The sequence below is a fragment of the Charadrius vociferus genome, unplaced genomic scaffold, assembly GCF_000708025.1.
Source record: "Charadrius vociferus isolate BGI_N301 unplaced genomic scaffold, ASM70802v2 scaffold158, whole genome shotgun sequence".
Classification (NCBI taxonomy): Eukaryota; Metazoa; Chordata; class Aves; order Charadriiformes; family Charadriidae; genus Charadrius; species Charadrius vociferus.
In genome coordinates, this window is record NW_009661372.1 from 1725725 (window position 1) to 1743833 (window position 18109).

The 18109-nt window shown below is 39.4% G+C and overlaps 1 protein-coding gene across 1 annotated transcript in view; it reads left to right on the forward strand.

The window, feature by feature from the left end:
- The first annotated feature begins 40 nt into the window (after window positions 1-40).
- SRFBP1 (serum response factor binding protein 1) overlaps window positions 41-18109 on the forward strand; it is a 78965-nt gene continuing 60896 nt past the window's right edge. Inside the window, exon 1 of the mRNA XM_009893820.1 lies at window positions 41-127. Within this exon, the coding sequence (XP_009892122.1) occupies window positions 41-127 (87 nt within the window). The remainder of the gene's footprint in view (window positions 128-18109) is intronic.

The window sequence follows — 18109 nt, forward strand, 5'->3', positions numbered from 1 at the left end:
TGGGGAGGCCCCGGGGGCGCCCCCGGCCGCGGCTGTCGCCATGCGGCCTGAGACGGCTGCCCCCCCGTCCTCCCCGGGAAACGCTGCGCAGCGCGGTGGGCCTCAGCCAGAGGGCTGTGTGGTGAAAGTAACGACGTGCCTTGCGAAGATAAACTGCTTTTACTGGGGAGCTGCACAATTGTCGGCATGTGTGCTTCGGTTTAACGTCCTGTCATTGAGTGTCATATGATTGTCGTATCATGTCATGTCTTACTGTGTTTGTGTTTGCACTGAACTTTTATAGGTGACCTACCAAAGTCTCAGCTGCTTGTCTTCTGGATAGGAAAGATATGATGTTGCCCTATTGTCTTAGAGGTGGAGGGGCTGAGAATGAGGAATTAATGGGTTAGAACTAATTGTTTCCTGTTCTGTAAGAAGTTAGATGTTTTGTATTTCTTTCAGAACTAAATTAGTTAGAGTGTGTTTCATTTTTGGTGGGTTTTGACTATGCATTTGCAAATCATTGTGTACAATAAGTCTGACACAACCGGCCTCTTTAAACTCTTGCTGCAACACCTAAAGAGTGGCTGACAGTTCCGCTGAGCATGTGTTGTATCAGCTTCTGCAGATGGCATTGGATTCACAGATAATTCACAGTATGGTTAAAGTTACTATATGTCATAAGCAGAACGAAAATGACAAATTATACACGTATTCACAGGTTATACTTGTATTGAAAGTAAGTTTTATGTTCTAGGTATATAGTGACTCTGTGAGTGGTTCATTTGCAAGTCAAGAATTTAGTGAGAGGTAGCCTGTTTTTCAGAAAAAATGTAGTTTGATATTACATAAAATATAGATATTTACTCAATAGTTTCTTACAAGCTTTTGGTCCTTGTTGTTAACAAATGTAGGTTCAAATGTGAGTGATTTCCCATTGAAATATGCCTGTGAATCATCAAAGAAAGAAGAGTATTTCATTCATTGTTGAAGCAGGGTTTTTTTTTGATTGATCAAGTTCAGGTGGTGATTCATAGTCTTTCACCAAAGAGATACTCGTATAACAAGGCATGAAAAAAAGAACCGTGATTTGACTGAGGAATGACCAAACAGTTCTGCAGAAAAAGGTAGAATACGATGAGTTTCTGTACAAAAGATTGAAAAATTCCAGTAAGTACACTGGGGATGCTGTTCTTTCTTATGGTTCAAACATCACTCTATCCTAAGAGGAAACTGAAAGTAAGTTTCTTAGATTTTCTGGAGGTGGGAGCTTTCATCAGAGCTTGGACAAAACGTAGCCACTCTCTAATAACAGGTCTATACTGTAAGGTAGTACAGAGACTGAAGCCCTGGATGCCATCATATCAAGAGGGACGTAAGGTCAGGCTGGCTAAGGGTAGGATGGAGGCCTAGTATGAATAGGTTAAAAATTTTTTTTCCATTTCTACACCTATGCCTTTTCATAAGCATCAGACCTGTATAAATTACTGTGATAACTAGTCATAAAATCTGAAATAAGTATTTTCTTTGCCAATACCTGGGTATCCTCTGTATTTATTACTGAGATGCCCTTTTAATAACTTTTTACTGGTAAAAAATATTTATTTTCCTCTAATAAAGGTGAAATGGTGGAATTTGAGCATGAGTAAAGTAATGACTCTAGAAAGTCTAATGTTTTAAACAAACTGTTGGATTTTTCTTGTGTATTCTTCCAGTTTGCTAAGGGGAAGATTTATTGTTATTACTAAGCAGCTCTGTACTATGCACCTTTGGCATTCTGCAGTTAACCAATGCTAGGGATCATATAAATGTCTTCCCTATTAGGCTATGTCAAAAAAGCATGATGATAATTGTTGCAGAAAGAACTTTGTGACCCCTGTATAGCTGATAAACTGTCTGAGCTGGTTTTACAGTAGTTCTGTGTAAGGCCTTGTGAAGTCAGCCTTATTATATTTATGTATTCCAGGTTTTAATTCTGGTGAAGGCAGACTTTTGCTATTAATTAATATCATGAAGTATAATAGTCTAAGACCATTGTTTCTCAGATCAATTGGAACCTTTCTTAATGGTAATTGACCTGTATTTTCATTGCTTCCTGTTTTATGTTCGATACTAGTAACTAACAAAAGAAATAGTTATTGATGTCCAAAAACTTCTTTGTTCTGGAGTGTCTACAGCATTCCTATAAGCTGTATTGTGATAAGTAAAAATTGCACAGCATCTGCTTTGTAAAGTTAAGATATACTTGTTTAGCTTGCTTCTGAATGGAAAGGATAATTACTTACCACTTGAGTAGGTAGCTTCAGTTCGGTGTAATTCAATGTCCGTACTTGTTCTGGTATTGCTATCTCGGTGAAAACAAAAAAAACCCTCACACTGTTAATGGAAAGTTTTGTTAGTATAGTTTAAAACTAAAGGCTTTGGTTCAAATATTATAATGAAGTAAAGTGTATACGTGTTTTGAAATTAAAGGGCATTTAATTGGGTGATGATTTAACTTCTTATCAGCAAAGAAACTCGAAAGTTCAGTATTATTATGATGAAAATCTAATCTTCCAAGGAAATGAGACAAATAAAGGCCTGTGATGGGTGTCTCCTTTTTGACAGCTTTTGAATTAATTGGCTAATTTCAGAGAAATTTGGAAAGGAGTAGAGACCTCAAAAGTTATTATTGTAAAAAATTATTATTTGGTTAAAGAATAGTGCCTTGATGAAGCAACATACTCCCAACTATTCTGGTCTAATAGGGAACAAAGAATGAAAATGGTATGAATGGTGACTATGAATGGGATCTGAAGTTACTGTACAGCGGTAAAGATCCTGGGTGAAAATAACAGGAAATTGCAGTTGTCATGATCAGGTGAAATAAGACAGAAAAATGTAAGAAATCAGTCATAATTACTCAGCTATTTACAGAGTAATTAGTTTAGACACTCTATTTATCATTTATTTTATTTTTTTCATGTAAAGTTGTTTATATCAGTATAACAGCTTCAGAAACTCATTATTTTCATGTTGACAAATTGTGCCAAAAGTGTATAAATGTTCTTTTTCTCTAGTTGCATATATACCTAGATAGTAACAGAAAAAAGCAAGATCTTGGCAGAACCCACAGTTAGCAAGGTCCAGTAAGTTTCAGAAGCCATTGTGCATCTGGCAAATAATATGGTATAGTTTCAGTGTGACTGCATGACTGAAAAATTAAGATTGAAAAGAGTTAAAAAACACATTTTTTTTTTGTAATTCAGACATCCCATTCCTGTATGGGATTGTTGCATTTTGATTTCTGTGCCCAGGGAAAAGTTGATGGGCAGAGGAAGTACAAGACTGCAGATAGAACAAAGTGAAACAGTGAAGATTAGAGTTTTTGAGAAAAAAGAGGAAAATGCAATATTTCTTACCATTTTCTACTCATCGTATTCTTTTATACAAGGGAAAACATAACTTCTAGAATGAAAAAATTAAGTTTTTCAATTACTATGTAGGTATTAAGCCTAATTGTATTATCATCTTTTTTGTGTTTAATTTTATAAGCATGCAGACTGAAGGAATCTTTTTTTTTAAAAAGTACTGCTGTCTTGTATATGTTTCCTATTTTGAAAAGCTTTCTAAGAATTTTCAGGTGTCTTGTCACAGGATAGCTTCCAAAGTTAAGCTTTTCTGCAAACGTTTGCTAGATGGCAGCACATAATCATCAACTGCTATGGTCAAGGGCAAGTTTAAAGGGAGATAACTCATGTTTAATGTGAAAAATGCTCGTTGTTGGTCATCAATATACAATAGTATGAAACTGAAGCTTTTGAATGGGATCCAGCCCAGATTTGTGTTTCTTCAGAACCTGTGCTTCTTACATCATGTTCTGTTTTTACAGTCATACTCTGCTACCAATATCATATAATTACAACAAATACAGTTATCTCTCTGCCCCTTTTTCTTTTTCTTAATTAAATACTGCTTACAACTGTCTTAAGGAATTAAGTTGCAGAAAGCCCAGGAAGCTAATGCAAATGATGTCTGTATGAATTGTTTTAAAAATAGGTGTTCTAATGCGTATCTGCATGAATGCTGTAATGGCTGAAGTTGAATATTAGTAAGGCATCATATTATGTAAAGCAAATTTAAATCTCAGAAACTGAGAGTTGTTTCTGTCCGTGGGATGTATGAATTGAATTTGCCAAACTTGCTTGGGTACGGAAACTTTGGTATCGGCTGAGTTTTTCTCTTTAATTTTTTCTTTAATAGTTGCATGCATCCAAAATAATGTGTCTCTATAAAAATGTTACAGACCTCTTACCAAATTAGAAAAGGTTGAGCTTTATTTACAAAGCTGTGGTTTTTAGGTGGTAAAAGCTGATGTCTGCATAATGCTTGTCGTCCACGATTGAAGTGTTCTTTTTTTATTTTCCTGAAAGAGTCAAGATAAAACTACGTATTCAGGGTAATATGTATGCATGCACATTTTTTCAGTCTGCTAAACAAAGCGCAGACTTAAAAAATGTTATGTAGGGAGGTTAGTAATGAAGTTAAAGGTGGTGGATTCCATTCAGTAGTGTTTTGGGTCACAACACTTTGTGTTTTGATACTCCATGTGGCCCTTTTACTCTTTAGATTTAGGACTGACATCCTGACCTCAGAGTTATCTGGACTACAATTTATATGAATGACATGTTCAGAAAGCAGTCTGGACATGTGGCTAAGGATTTAGACTGGTGTACAGCGAAGTCGGAGATGGATAGTGTGGCTGATAATGAAAAAAATCAGACAAAAAGCCATGGGAAATCACCTTAACTTGTGAAGACAGACTGACATACGGTTTCTGAAATTCTGAAACTGCAGTCTGAGTTAGAGCTGTAATTCTGTGAAACTTGCATCTTTTCTCACAGTGCAACCAGAAGTAAATGTGTGTTTGGAAATGCTTGCATAGAGGCTGAGTTCTCCTGGTGTAGATGGGTAGCTGTCGTCTTTGTCATTAAGTAGTCAGGCACAGCTAAGATAAAAAATGTAAATAGAAAAACAGTTACTGAAATTGCATTTATACGTACCTTGACTCACAAATTGCTGAAAGGCCAAGTATATGCTTTTAAAGGTAAATCACTTTTGGTGACAAAAGTTTCTGTGTAGCAGTGAAAAAAACATGGTCTGACTGGGATATCAGGTGGAATTATTAAAGAATGGGGAGGATGGAATTTGAGAGGATCATGCGTTCCTCCTGAAGCTGAATTGACCTGTATAGCTTTTTTTTGAACTGCATCACAATTTTTGTAAGGTGCATTAAGTGTCAAAAAACTGATTACTTACCCATGCTAGTCCTTAGTGCGTTCTCTGTTTCTGTTAGCGATACCGTAGGTCCAGCATGCTTGTATATAAGTAAATTTTAAATTGATCTGAAGTTAAAGTTTTTTTGTCATTGAATGATCATTTTTGCATAGAAACATTCCATACAAAGTGAGTTTAAGACTTTTCCGTGGTATTTATTTGCAGTTACTTAATATCTTCCTTATTTTCAGCCTTCTTCAGCTTCTTCACTCAGATGTGATATGCCTCCTTGTGTTTTCATTGACTTAAGATGACAGTTTAGACATATAATACAAGATTTTGTTTATTAATGACGTTTTTTTCCCCCACATTTTAGACTACCGAAACTGGAGCAGTCTTTAACGTTGAAAGGCCTTTCAGTGTCAGGCTTTTTGTGAAGAATTGCTTTGCTGTTCGGTGTGTGGTGTCTCGGATACATGTGACATGGCCCCAAAGGAGTGTGATTCTTCTCTCACTTTGCTTTCACAGGCAGCTGGACTCACTGCTTCCGAAGCTGGGGCTTCTCACTCTACTTGCATCTCACCCATTCCAGTCACATGGTCCTGCCTCCCCCTTCTGTGTGCAGAATAAATTTTTTGCTAGGGTAGTTGTCTGCTGCTGGTTTAAGGTAGCAGGGTCTTACAGGGAGTGAAAAAAGCAGGAGTATGGGACCAGGGATGAATGGGAGAGGTGTCGAGGAGGTGTGAAGGTGGACTGTCCCCCTTCCATCACAGTGAGCTGGTCATTTGGCTTGTGTGGCTGGTAGAACTGTGCTGTTCATCTCACTTAAGTGTTTATCTGTAGGCAGTGGCATTTCTATGAAATACATGTAATATTTGGGGAGGGTATTCAACCATCAAACCCTAAAATAGTCAGGATGATTATATGACCTGCAGTTATGTTGTAGGGCAGGTGTTTGTTACCGAAATTAACTAGTGGTCAAGGCTACAAGGGCAGAAGAACTCGAGGGTTCAAAGAGGAAGCCAAGGGAGCCCTTATATTTTTCTGATATCAATAGTGTTGTATAATGAGTTCATTGGAGAGTAGTTACAAATCAACTAGAAAAAAAGAATCATGTAATTTCACTGATATACTTAAATAAGTTTATATGTCTTTTTGGAAAATAGGACGAAGGGTATATCAAGGAGGGAAAAAAACCAAACTGGGCTCTTACCTATTGTAAAAGAACTCTTAAAACAAGCTGCAGTCTAGTAGTAAGTAAAGCAAAATGTAATTTTCAGGAGCTCTATTTTCCACAGTAATCAGAGGCCTTCTTTGGTTTTCTTTAAAATTGTTTTTTTGCTATCATGAACCAGCTGATGTGAGCATTCAAATTTTTAATGTATTATATCCAAAAGGCTAGTGTTACCGAAGGCACATTGTGATATTTTTAAATGCATTCCCGGACCTTCTTTACCAGTGATAAGAAAGAATCCTAGATGGAAACTTTCAAAATAAGTGCCTGAGTGCTGTAGACACTATGGTGTTTAAAGCAGTCTGAAATACTGGGCAGCCAGCCCAGTGCAGTGATCCAGGCTTCTCTTTGAAATAAAGTAGCTACCCCTAAAGATCTGTGTTGTGTGCTATCCCCTGGGCTATGTGGGAATCTAGCAGTTCCTTTAGGGCAGTATTCCTGTGTGCTGACTTTATAGCTGCCTGAAGGGCAGGAAAGGCATAAGGTGAGGTATCTGACCAGTTATCCAGTGTTGGACTTAGCTGTGAGATGTCTTACTGCTCATAATTCAAAATATCATGCTTTCTTTCAAGGCACACCACTGTCTAATGGGGAAAATGATGCATTTTTTGTTTAATGGCTTAGTTGCTAGAAAACTTTCCAGTAGTTGAGAAAGCTGGTGTATAGGTTCCCTCAGTCTGAGAAGAATCCTGGGATCTGAATGACCAGCAGAGTGCACTAATCACAAATACTAACAAATACTAACGCTGGGCTACTGTCCTGCAAAGATTTTATGGCGTGAGGGGAGCCTGGTGAGTATTTCACCAGTGGGAGCATTTCCGTAGGAAAAGTCCTTGGCAATGCTCCAAAGGCTGCTTATCCAGCAATTAACATAAAATACATGAGCTCCCTCAAAGGAAATACTGCAACTCGGAACTCTTTACCCCCGAGGAAATTCTTCTTGCTGGTCTGCAGATGAGTTCCTTTTTGCTGTTTTGTCTCTGGCTTATGAGCCTTATTTCTTCCAGCACCTATCTGGCATGCTGGCCAAACCACTCTGTTGAAGTAGAAGCCTTTGTCCTAGACTCCCTCACATTGGAGAAGGTCTGTAATTTTAGGCTTTTCAGTTCTGATAAGTCCCTCAGCATCTAAACTGTTCCTCAGATGGTAGATGCCAGTTCTAGTGCTGTTCTAAGCTACCTGCCAGTATGGTTAAGCTGTATCAGAGGGACTCTGTCTCTTGGGCAACTTAAGTCAGCTTTAGGTTCATCTGTGACCACTTCAAAATTATTCTTAAGGTAAAGTGGCTAGCATTTAGATAGTTCTGAAAAAGTACAGGTGCCTAGGATGCTCTGTGGTCAAAATTGAAGCCGTGGCTGAATTCTGGTGCTGCCAAGATCCGCGTATCCCTGGCTTGGATGCGATCTTAAAGACTTCCTCGAAGCTGGTCATACAGTCTCTTATACGTCGCTGACATCGGTCTAAAGTCTTGGAAAGGCGTATAAACAAGTGATGAGAACTGAGAAAAAATAAATTTCTACACAATTCAAAACCAAATAGCTAATCTATTCCGTCAGTTTATTTCTTAGTATACTGGCAAATCACTACTTTTTTCTGTAAACTACAAGTCTATGCAAAGTTAGAGAGCAAACAGGACTTTGTCTTTAAACTCTGGAATAGTTGGCAGCAGTTATTTTAGCTTTATGGGAATGCATGTAAAAATTCTTGCATTACTTGTGTTACTAATAAATAATTCTAAGCACAACAGTTTCTTGAAGGAGAAGAAAATTGTGCTAGATTGGGCTTGAATTCTGCTTAAAACAGTTCAAGTGTTAAATTACTGACATTCTTTTACAGACCATGTAAATGTCCTAAGGAAAAGGTCTTTTGAAAGCTTATGAAATTTCCAAACTTATACTCTGTGAGATAGAATTCTGAGGAATTGTGGCTTTTTTTTTTTTCCTAGGAACTGTTCCAGCAGCTGTTTCTAAAGTTTCTAGAGTTGCCACATCATCAGTTATACTAATATTAACAGCAAATTCTGATCTGCTGTTCACACAGATTTTGTTTCAGCAGATTACTGAAGCAATTAAACACAGCAAACTGTGCAGTTTTTTGCTTCTGGCAATATTGTATACAGCCATTATCAGACTACTGTACTTCAGGACAGAAATGAAAACTTTTCCTTAGCTCAAGTGGTTTATATAAAGTGTGTGTGGTAGGCCACGTAGACTAGTAAGATGCTCTCATAAAACAAAACATCTGTGGTTTCTTGGTGTGGTAGTGTACAATAATGAAAAAAACATGCAAACACGGTCATGGGAAACTTTGTAACTTTTATTTTAAAGGAACTGTGAGATACTTGCAGTACACAGCATAGTCTTTTATCAGTTGTAATTTATGGGTATTTATACACACATAAAATACAATTAAAAAAAACATTTCTATTAATGTACTTAAATGCTTACTGCTGTCAGAGCAGACATCTTTCTGCATCTTGGCATTGCTGGGCCTGAAGCTTGGTTCCAAATGAAGAAGGAAGCGAGGCTGAAATGGGTGTAGAAGGGAAGGGGTGGTGTTGGATTTTTTTCCTAATAGAATTTGGGGGCTTGGGGGAGGAGGGGTTCCTAGGAGGAGAATAGGAATCAATTGTGAATTCATTGCGAACTGTCAATTGGTATGGCAATGATAAAATTATTTCAGTTTGTCTTGTGCTGTAGAGGTCAGTAGTGAAGAGCAATTAAGGGAAAAGGGTTTTTTAGTTAGGATTTTCAGCACAAAAGTGGGCAGCTACTAAATTTACTGATTTTTTTTTATTATTGTTTTCCCTTAAATCCTATAAGAAAAGGGATTTAAAATTCTTATACTGATTTTATATAGGAAAAATTACCATTACATCATTTCCGTTGCAAAGGTGCGTCATGATGGTACATGTTTGTTCATATGGCATTTAATACCAAATGAAGTCTGTGTGTGTGTATATATATTAAAAATTAATTACTTAAAATGTAAATAAATTATCATTTCTTAGAATGCAAGTATTCTGTTCGTTTTTAAACTGGTTTATTTTCTGTACTGTAGTCACCTGACTTACACTCATGCTTTTCTGTTCTGTAATTTTCATGTTGAGTAAACAGGTCAAAATTGGGTCCAGCAGAGTATTTGTGTAATGCCTTTTGGAGAACTTCCATTTAAATCACCAGTAAGCTTGATATTGGAATCTCCATGACACTAAAAATAAGCTTTAATTCACTAACTTATATTTGCGTGTAATATCTAGAGATCTGGTTGGATTCACTGAGTTGTGTTGGAAGCTAGTTTATCATATGTTTATAGACTTGTTTAAATTCTTTTTATCTGTGGGGAAGCAAACATTGGGTACAAAGTGGCTCTCAGCAGTTGAATTGGACAACTATCGTTTTCAGATACTATTGTATAGCAGCTTGGTAGGGCAAAAAGTTAGACTGCAAGATCTTTAAAATTGATATTAATCAAAAGAGTTCAATCTCAAAAATCCATTACTCTGACTAGGAGCAGAATGAATAATATTCCAGTAGGCGCAGGAGCTCAGAGTGAGGAGTAAAATGTGAGGGACTTTGTTTCCTGTTTTTAATGAGTGAAATGTTGGAATTGGGACTTTTCTTTCTGCTAAAAGATACTGTGTGGTGAGCTAAGGTGCAAATGTAACCAGTGACTCTCCAATAACTTAGCTTATTTCCCTAGATTCTGATGTCTGTCATTTCAATAGACGATGAAAACTAGCCAGCTAAATAAAATTGACCAGTTGAAAACAAAACTTGTCACAGTATAACTCTTAGTATTTTTTAAACTAAAAATCTTGAAATAACTTTTTTTTTTCCTTGAAAGGTAGTGTTCACAAGAAAGCCCACCCATTTTAAAGAAAACAAATTATTTTAACCTAGTGGTGGAGCAGGGCAAACAGAAATAAGATTTTTATATAAACAATGTAGTCAGTATGTCAGTGGCATAAAGCTACCAGTAAATGCTAGGTATGGATATCTGAATCTCAAGTGGTTAGGGGAACATTTTCCATTAAATGTGTAGCCGTTATGATGTGTCAAGTAGATGGCATCTCAAAATTTTTAGTGTGATAACAGGCTATCTTTGTTATTTTCAGAATCAGCTATACACTTGGGATCTACCCAAGGGTACTGAGGGAGCTGGTGGAAGTGCTCGCCAAGCTACTTCCCATCATTTACCAGCAGTTCTGGCTAACTGGGGAGGTCCCAGTTGACTGGAGGTTAGCAAATGTGATGCCCAGCTGTAAGAATGGCCAGAAGGAAGATCTGGGGAACTGTAGGCCTGTCAGTCTGACCTTGGTGCCAGGGAAGGTTATGGAACAGATCATCGTGAGTGCCATCATAAGGCACATACAGGACAACCAGGTGATCAGGCCCAGTCAGCATGGGTTTATGAAGGGCAGGTCCTGCTTCACAAACCTGATCTCTTTCTGTGACAAGGTAACCCACTTAGTGGATGAGGGAAAGGCTGTGGAAGTTGTCCGTGTAGACTTTTAGTAAAGCTTTTGGCACTGTTTCCCACAGCATTCTCCTGAGAAAGTGGCTGCTTGTGGATTGGATGCGTGTCCTCTTTGCTGGATGGTCGGGCCCAAATAGTTGTGGTGAATGGAGTTAAATCCAGTTGGCCGCCGGTCCCAAGTGGTGTTCCCCGGGGCTCTGTGTTGGGGCCAACTCTGTTTAATCTTACTCAATGACTTGGACAAGGGGATCAAGTGCACCCTCAGTAAGTTTGCCGACGACACCAAGTTGGGTGGGAGTGTTGATCTGGTGGAGGGTAGGATGGCTTCACAGAGGGATCTGAACAGGTTGAATCAATGGGCCAAGGCCAATGGTATGAAGTTCAAGAAGGCCGAGTGCTGGGTCCTGCACTTGGGTCACAACAACGCTATGCATCACTGCAGGCTTGGGGAAGAGTGGCTGGAAAGCTGCCCAGCAGAAAAGGACCTCGGGGTGTTGATTGACAGCCGGCTGAATATGAGCCAGTGGTGTGCCAGCAGTATGGCCAAGAAGGCCAACGGCATCCTGACCTATATCAGGAATAGTGTTGCTAGCAGGACTAGGGAAGTGATTGTTCCCCTGTACTCGGCACTGGCGAGGCCCCACCTTGAGTCCTGTGTTCAGTTTTGGGCCCCTCACTACAAGGAAGACATAGAGGTGCTGGAGCGTGCCCAGAGAAGGGCAAGAAAGCTGGTGAGGGGTCTGGAGCCCAGGTCTTAGGAGGAGCGGCTGGGGGAACTGGTGGTGTTTAGCCTGGGGAAAAGGAGGCTGAGGGGAGACCTTATTGCTCTCTACAGCTACCTGAAAGGAGGCTGTAGAGAGGTGGGATCGACCTCTTCTCACTAGTAACAAGAAATAGGACAAGCGGAAGTGGCCACACCTGGCATCAGGGGAGGTTTAGATTGGATATTAGGAAAAAAATTTTTTCACTTAGGAGTTGCCAAGCACTGGAACAGGCTGTCCAGGGAAGTGGTGGAGTCACCATTCCTGGAGGTATTTAAAGGACAGGTAAACATGGCACTTAGGGACGCGGTTTAGTGGTGGACTTGGCAGCGTTGGGTTATGGCTGGACTTGATGATCTTAAGGGTCTTTTTCAACCTAAATGACTCTGTGATTCCTCTTTGCTATTTTATGAAAGCATGTTAGAAGATGTCTGAGGTCATATACAGATATGCTAATGTAGGAAGGGATGAGTGCATGAGAGGCTGGTAAGAACTGTTTTGAATAGCAACTGGTTCAAAGAAATGAAAAAGGGATTTCATCCAGAGGCAAAAATCACTGGGGGACTGCGGCAAAGGAAATGAGTGGCATAGGAGCAGGAGAGCATAACTTACACTTAGTTGCATGATAAAATAGGAATTCCAGACAATACAAAGCAAAAGGGCAGTTAAGGTGATTGCTTGTGGAGCAGTTCAAAAGTAACAAGACTGACAGAAGGAAAGGCAGAGAGAGATAGCTGGTAGTTCTCTAAATATTGCAACAGTCAAAAATAATAGGGGGGTAATGAGGTAAGCTGGGCAAGAGAGAATAGGATGAGGAATGAGGAGAGCTCATAAGGAGGGGAAACGTGTGTTTGGTATGAAAAAGCTGGAAACTGAAGAAGAAAGTAGCAAGCTTCAGAAGAAGGGAATCCCCCAACAGAACCGGCACTTGGTGTGGGAGAGAAATTCTAAATGGATGGACAGTAAATATACCGTACCTAAAATAGATGGGTAGTGTGAGAGCACTTGTTCTGTTACAACAAAGAAGATTTTGCAGGAACCTTCAAGCGCTGCTTTAAGTTGTTAGTAACTAATACTTGGGTAGTTACACAACCTCTTGTAGATCTGGTGTATTGGCGGATGCCTGACGGAGAACTAATTATGTGAAGGTGTAGTTTTTAAACAAAGGAATAGTGCCTGTTAGTCATCTGGCAGGGATACTTTAAGCTCTTTATTCCTTCTACTTTTCATACTTGTCCTTTTCCCCAGTTTCTATTTTATGTCATGAAGAAACTTCCAGGAATAATGCAGATTATTAGATTTTAATTTTTTTTTTTCCCAAACACTGACTTTCCCATGTGTTTGTGTTTATGAAAAATTCTCATCATGAAACTGATTTTTTTTAAACTGTTCTCAGGGAATAAAGAACGCTAACTGGTATAGCAAGGTAGTTCTGTATTCCCACTAGGAAGAATTCTTCCTGTCCTTCCAGAAAGACTGAAAAGTTAGTTATATGGTAGTGCTGTTAATATACCTCATTTTTTAAGATTTTTTTTTTTTGGCCTAATCTGTAACTGCTGCGTGAGAGACAGAGTTCCCACAAAAAAGGTAAATCGTAGAGACATGATAGCAGAAATCACCTTAATGGAAGAACAGTTTTTTTTGTGGAAAGTAGCATACTGTTTCAGAGTATGGCAGGCCAATAATATTGAAGCACGTTTGAAACCAACAGAAGCTCACCTCACCTCACATTCCGGTGATTTTAGTAGTCTTCGACACAGGTTGAATATTCATCCTATTTGAGTAAGTCAGAAAAATCTGTCATGCAAATCTGGATTTCCCATATATCAACATTTATCAGAATGTGATCCCTGAGGCCATGGCTTTCCTTATTATGTGTTTATCGTCACAGTTTTTGTTTTTTCCAGGCATAGAAAAAAAAATGCTTACGATTTCTTCTGCTGCCCCCCTTCACTCACTGTAACCTTTATTTGATCATTTTATTGGACTAGACAACATTCCTTGCTTTCCCTGTACTCCCTCATTCCATGACGTACCTCTCTACTTATCTCCTGTGTGATGGCTTTTGTTACGATATTGTGATGCTGGTTATATAGATATTTTTTTTTCTGTCTAAACTTTAGAAATGTCGTGTTTGAGCATCAGACAAGAAAGCAGACACTCCTGGGAGTTACAGATTAGAGACAGGAAAAAATTTTATCGTTAGTTTAAAGTATACTCGCATGGCGGAAATTCCTTCAGCTTGTGAGGAGAGCATAGAACAGGGAGAGCATCAGTATTGGTGATACTTATTCATGTGATGAAAATTAGCTTTAACTCTTGCAAGATTTACTTGAGGTGTAGTTTGCTTCTATACAAAAGTTAATTAAACTTGAGTTTCACTTCAGCAGCAGGAGCTGATAGTTGAGACCTTCCCTTTTTTCGAGGGGAGTTTTCACATACCTAAAGAAACTTCCTAGTACTTATTCCTCTTGCATGTATGGACAGGGATGAACTTTACTGAGGAGGAGTTTGAAGAAAGGTAGTTCAGATTTTAAAACAAAAAGTTTATCTTTATTACCACAGTAAGATGAGTGACTTTTATTTTCAGTTTTCAAGAAAGTAGGTTATATTTATACTTTATAGACAACCTAAAAATTGTGGTATTTAGTGGTATTTATTTTTTATCCTTCAGATTTATAGAGAAATGGAGAAATGATTTAATAGGTATTTCTCCTACTTGAGCACTCCTCAGCTGATGCTGAGTTCTCTTTTTTTTTTTGTTTAATGACCTTGAAACCATTTTTTGTTTGTGATTCCTTTATGCCTGCATAATAACAACTATGTTGTGACAATCAAATAGAAATTTTGAAGTGATTGAGTCTTAGTAAAAAATGAGTGGTTGTTTAAATGACAGGTTCACAAAAGTAATGCATTTTCTGGTAATATTACAAGATAGGAATATTTGGCAAGTATTGTCCTGCTATAATGTTCCACAGGCTTCCCATTCTTTCCCTGACTTCTTAGGATATGAGACTAGTGTAAGCTGAAGGTAGTTGAAGGAACTATAAAAACGTCTGGGTTTACATGAAGTATCTTGCAGAGAAGAACCTCTGCTCTTTCTATCCAGTTCAGTAAGCTGTCACTGTTCTAATTTCCCTGGAAGCTTCAATCACCAGATTAAAAACATCAGTCCGAAGAATGTGGTAAGAATAAAGCATATTGTATGTTCAAGTTGCAGAATCAATGATGCCTGGCATCTTACAGCTTTGAGTCCAGCATTCCTTAAAACTTCATGCCATTATCTTCAGTTATTCCTCTCTCTCTACAGTTTTTTAGTGTGTTATCCTTGGAGTTGCTCTCTTGGAGCACTAATCAGTAACTGTAGTTATGGCCTGTGTTTCCCACCTGTTTGGCTGACCAGGAGATGTGACTGGTGTTCTGTGGCTGGTTCAGAGCCAGACGTACTGGTGATTGAGTATGCATGTACTAATTGGCAGCCAAAATGGAAAAGATCTGAATTATGCTTGTGTGTTTCGTCCATGCTAGGCATGCTAATTTTAGTTCTTATCTCCTACTTGGCTACCCGTTTTCACAAAACGTGTAGGAGCTCTGGCCTGGGCTGATTTGTCAAACTTGGTTTCTATTTAGTAAGCCTGAAAGTTGCTGGGGAGGGATACTGACAGGCAAACAATGTGCTGACAAACTTAATTTCCTCAGAAACCAGGTTAACAAATTTAATTCCAGAATACACACGGTTTTGATGTTCCTCTCTTTCGGAATAGCTGAGAAAGGTTGTAACGTATTGGCTCAGAACTCCCGAGGTTTTTCTCTGGTGCCTTAGGAGGCAATACCACCATCTCTTTGCAAAAGTGATCATTAAAGTCAGTAGAAAACTCTGAGCAGCAAACAAATTTTGAACATGTACATTTTGAAACAGAGTTGAGAAAGTGGAACTTCTAAGATGACATGGACATTGTGTTTTAAATGAAGGATAAGATATGTTTTCCTTCATTTTTTGAGCATGTAAATAAAGTAATTTTTTGTTACATCAGTGTTACATAAAAGTAGTTATACAAATTGATGTAATCAATCAAGTTGAAAGAACTTCTAGTCTAAATAAACTATTAAAAAGCAAAATTATACATAGAAGAATCAGCTTGGCTGGCAGTCTTCAGAATTTCCATCTCAAGTTTTGAGTCAGCTCAGGTGTTGATTCCCTGCTTTCTTTTAAAGCCCATTATAAGCTGTGCCTCCTTTCTGGATGCAAATAATTGCTTTCAGTTGATCTTTTCCAAAGCATTTCCAAAACAAATGAATGCATGAATAATATGAGATCACTTCTACCAGTGCAAAAAGAAGGGGCAGCATGCATTCTTGTAGGGCTAATAGGCATATAGCTGCCACTATCCCTGTTTCCTCATTCCCATCCCACCCCCAATTAGTACCGTAGCACACCAGGCTGATCTTACAGCTGGAGCTGAGCAGCTTTGTTGTAGTTTGAAAATGGGTCTTGATGTTTTACTTAATGACAGAGCATGCTTGCATGCTAATCTGAGTGAAACAGTATGACAGTTGTCCTGCTGACTGTTTGGTCCTAGGATATTGGAGGCCTGTTGATGACGGGTGGATGATTCACAAACACTGAAGTCATGTAGTTCATTGAAAGTGAACTGTAGCATGCAAAGTACAAGTGCTTGGCCAGAGGAATGGTATAAGGATGCTTGAAATGCCCATTTAATCAAGTGAAATTTGCCAGTCCGTTATTTTTAACCTCATGAGGTTCAACAAGGCCAAGTGCAAGGTCTTGCCCCTGGGTCAGGACAACCCCCAGTATCTTTACAGGCTGGGGGATAAAGGGATTGAGAACAGCCCTGCCAGGAAGGACTTGGGGGTACTGGCGGATGAAAACATGGACATGAGCCAGCAAGATGTGCTCGCAGCCCAGAAAGCCAACTGTATCCTGGACTGCATCAAAAGAAGGGTGCCCAGCAGGTCGAGGGAGGTGATTCTGCACTTCTGCTCTGGTGAGACCCCATCTGGAGTACTGTGTCCAGCTCTGGAGTCCTCAGCAGTTGGAGCAGGTCCAGAGGAGGGCCACGATCAGAGGGCTGGAGCACCTCTCCTATGAAGACAGGCTGAGAAAGTTGGGGCTGTTCAGCCTGGAGAAGAGAAGGCTCTGGGGACACCTTATTGTGTCCTTTCAATACTTAAAGGTGGCTTATAAGAAAGATGGGCACAGAATTTTTAGTAGGGCCTGTTGTGATAAGACAAGGGGTAATGTTTTTAAACTGAAAGAAGGTAGATTTAGATCAGACATAAGGAAGAAATTGTTTTATAATGGGGGTGATGAAACACTGGAACAGGTTGCCCAGAGAGGTGGTAGATGCCCTATCCCTGTAAGTGTTCAAGGTCAGGCTGGACGGGGCTCTGAGCAACCTGATCTAGTTGAAGATGTCGCTACTCATTCAGGGGGGTTGGACTAGGTGACCTCTAAAGGTCCTTTCCAACCCAAACTATTCTATGATTCTATGAATATTCAGCAATCAAGTGCTATATTGAAGTAAATGAAGGGAGGTAACAAAGAATATAAGGGAAACAGTGCTGTGTTTACAGTTTGCCAAAGTTTATTACTCTCTTGCTGTTCCCCTGTTGTAAACATTTCTACAGTGCGCTTTTTCAACTGACTGGTACCCCGTGACTGAGACTAGCAAATTGAAGTAGAATAAGGAACAATGATCTGATGCACTGGTTTGTCCTTTCAGCTGAGCTGCCAGCTGGTTGTTCTCCTACTGCTTTTCTTGCAATATTGAATGATATGTGTTCACATGCTTTAGTTTTACATTCTGTTGCAAAGGAGTTGGTACTTAATAGACCTTTTGCTGGTTTACTTAGCAAGGAGTCTTGCATCTCTCAGTTCTGTCAGCCAAACTCATCCCCTTCACTGGCAAGGACTGCAGCCACACTGCCCATGACGCAGAATGCAAAGGCGAGGATTGGGAAAATGAAGAATCGCCCACTGTAGGTGAAGATCAAGTGCGAGACCACCTGAGGAACCTGAAAGTGTACAAGTCCATGGGACCTGATGAGATACATCTGTGGGTCCTGAGGAAATTGGCAGATGAAGTTGCTAAGCCACTAGCCATCATATTTGACAAGTCGTGGCAGTCTGGCGAGGTTCCTGCCAGCTGGAAAAGGGGAAACATAACCCCTATTTTCAAAAAGGGAAAGAAGGAAGACCCAGGGAACTACAGGCCAGTCAGTCTCACCTCTGTGCCTGGAAAGATCATGGAGCAGATCCTCCTGGAAACTCTGCTGAGGCACATAGAAAACAAGGAGGTGATTGGTGACAGCCAGCATGGCTTCACCAAGGGCAAGTCATGCCTGACAAATTTGGTGGCCTTCTACGAAGGGGTTACAG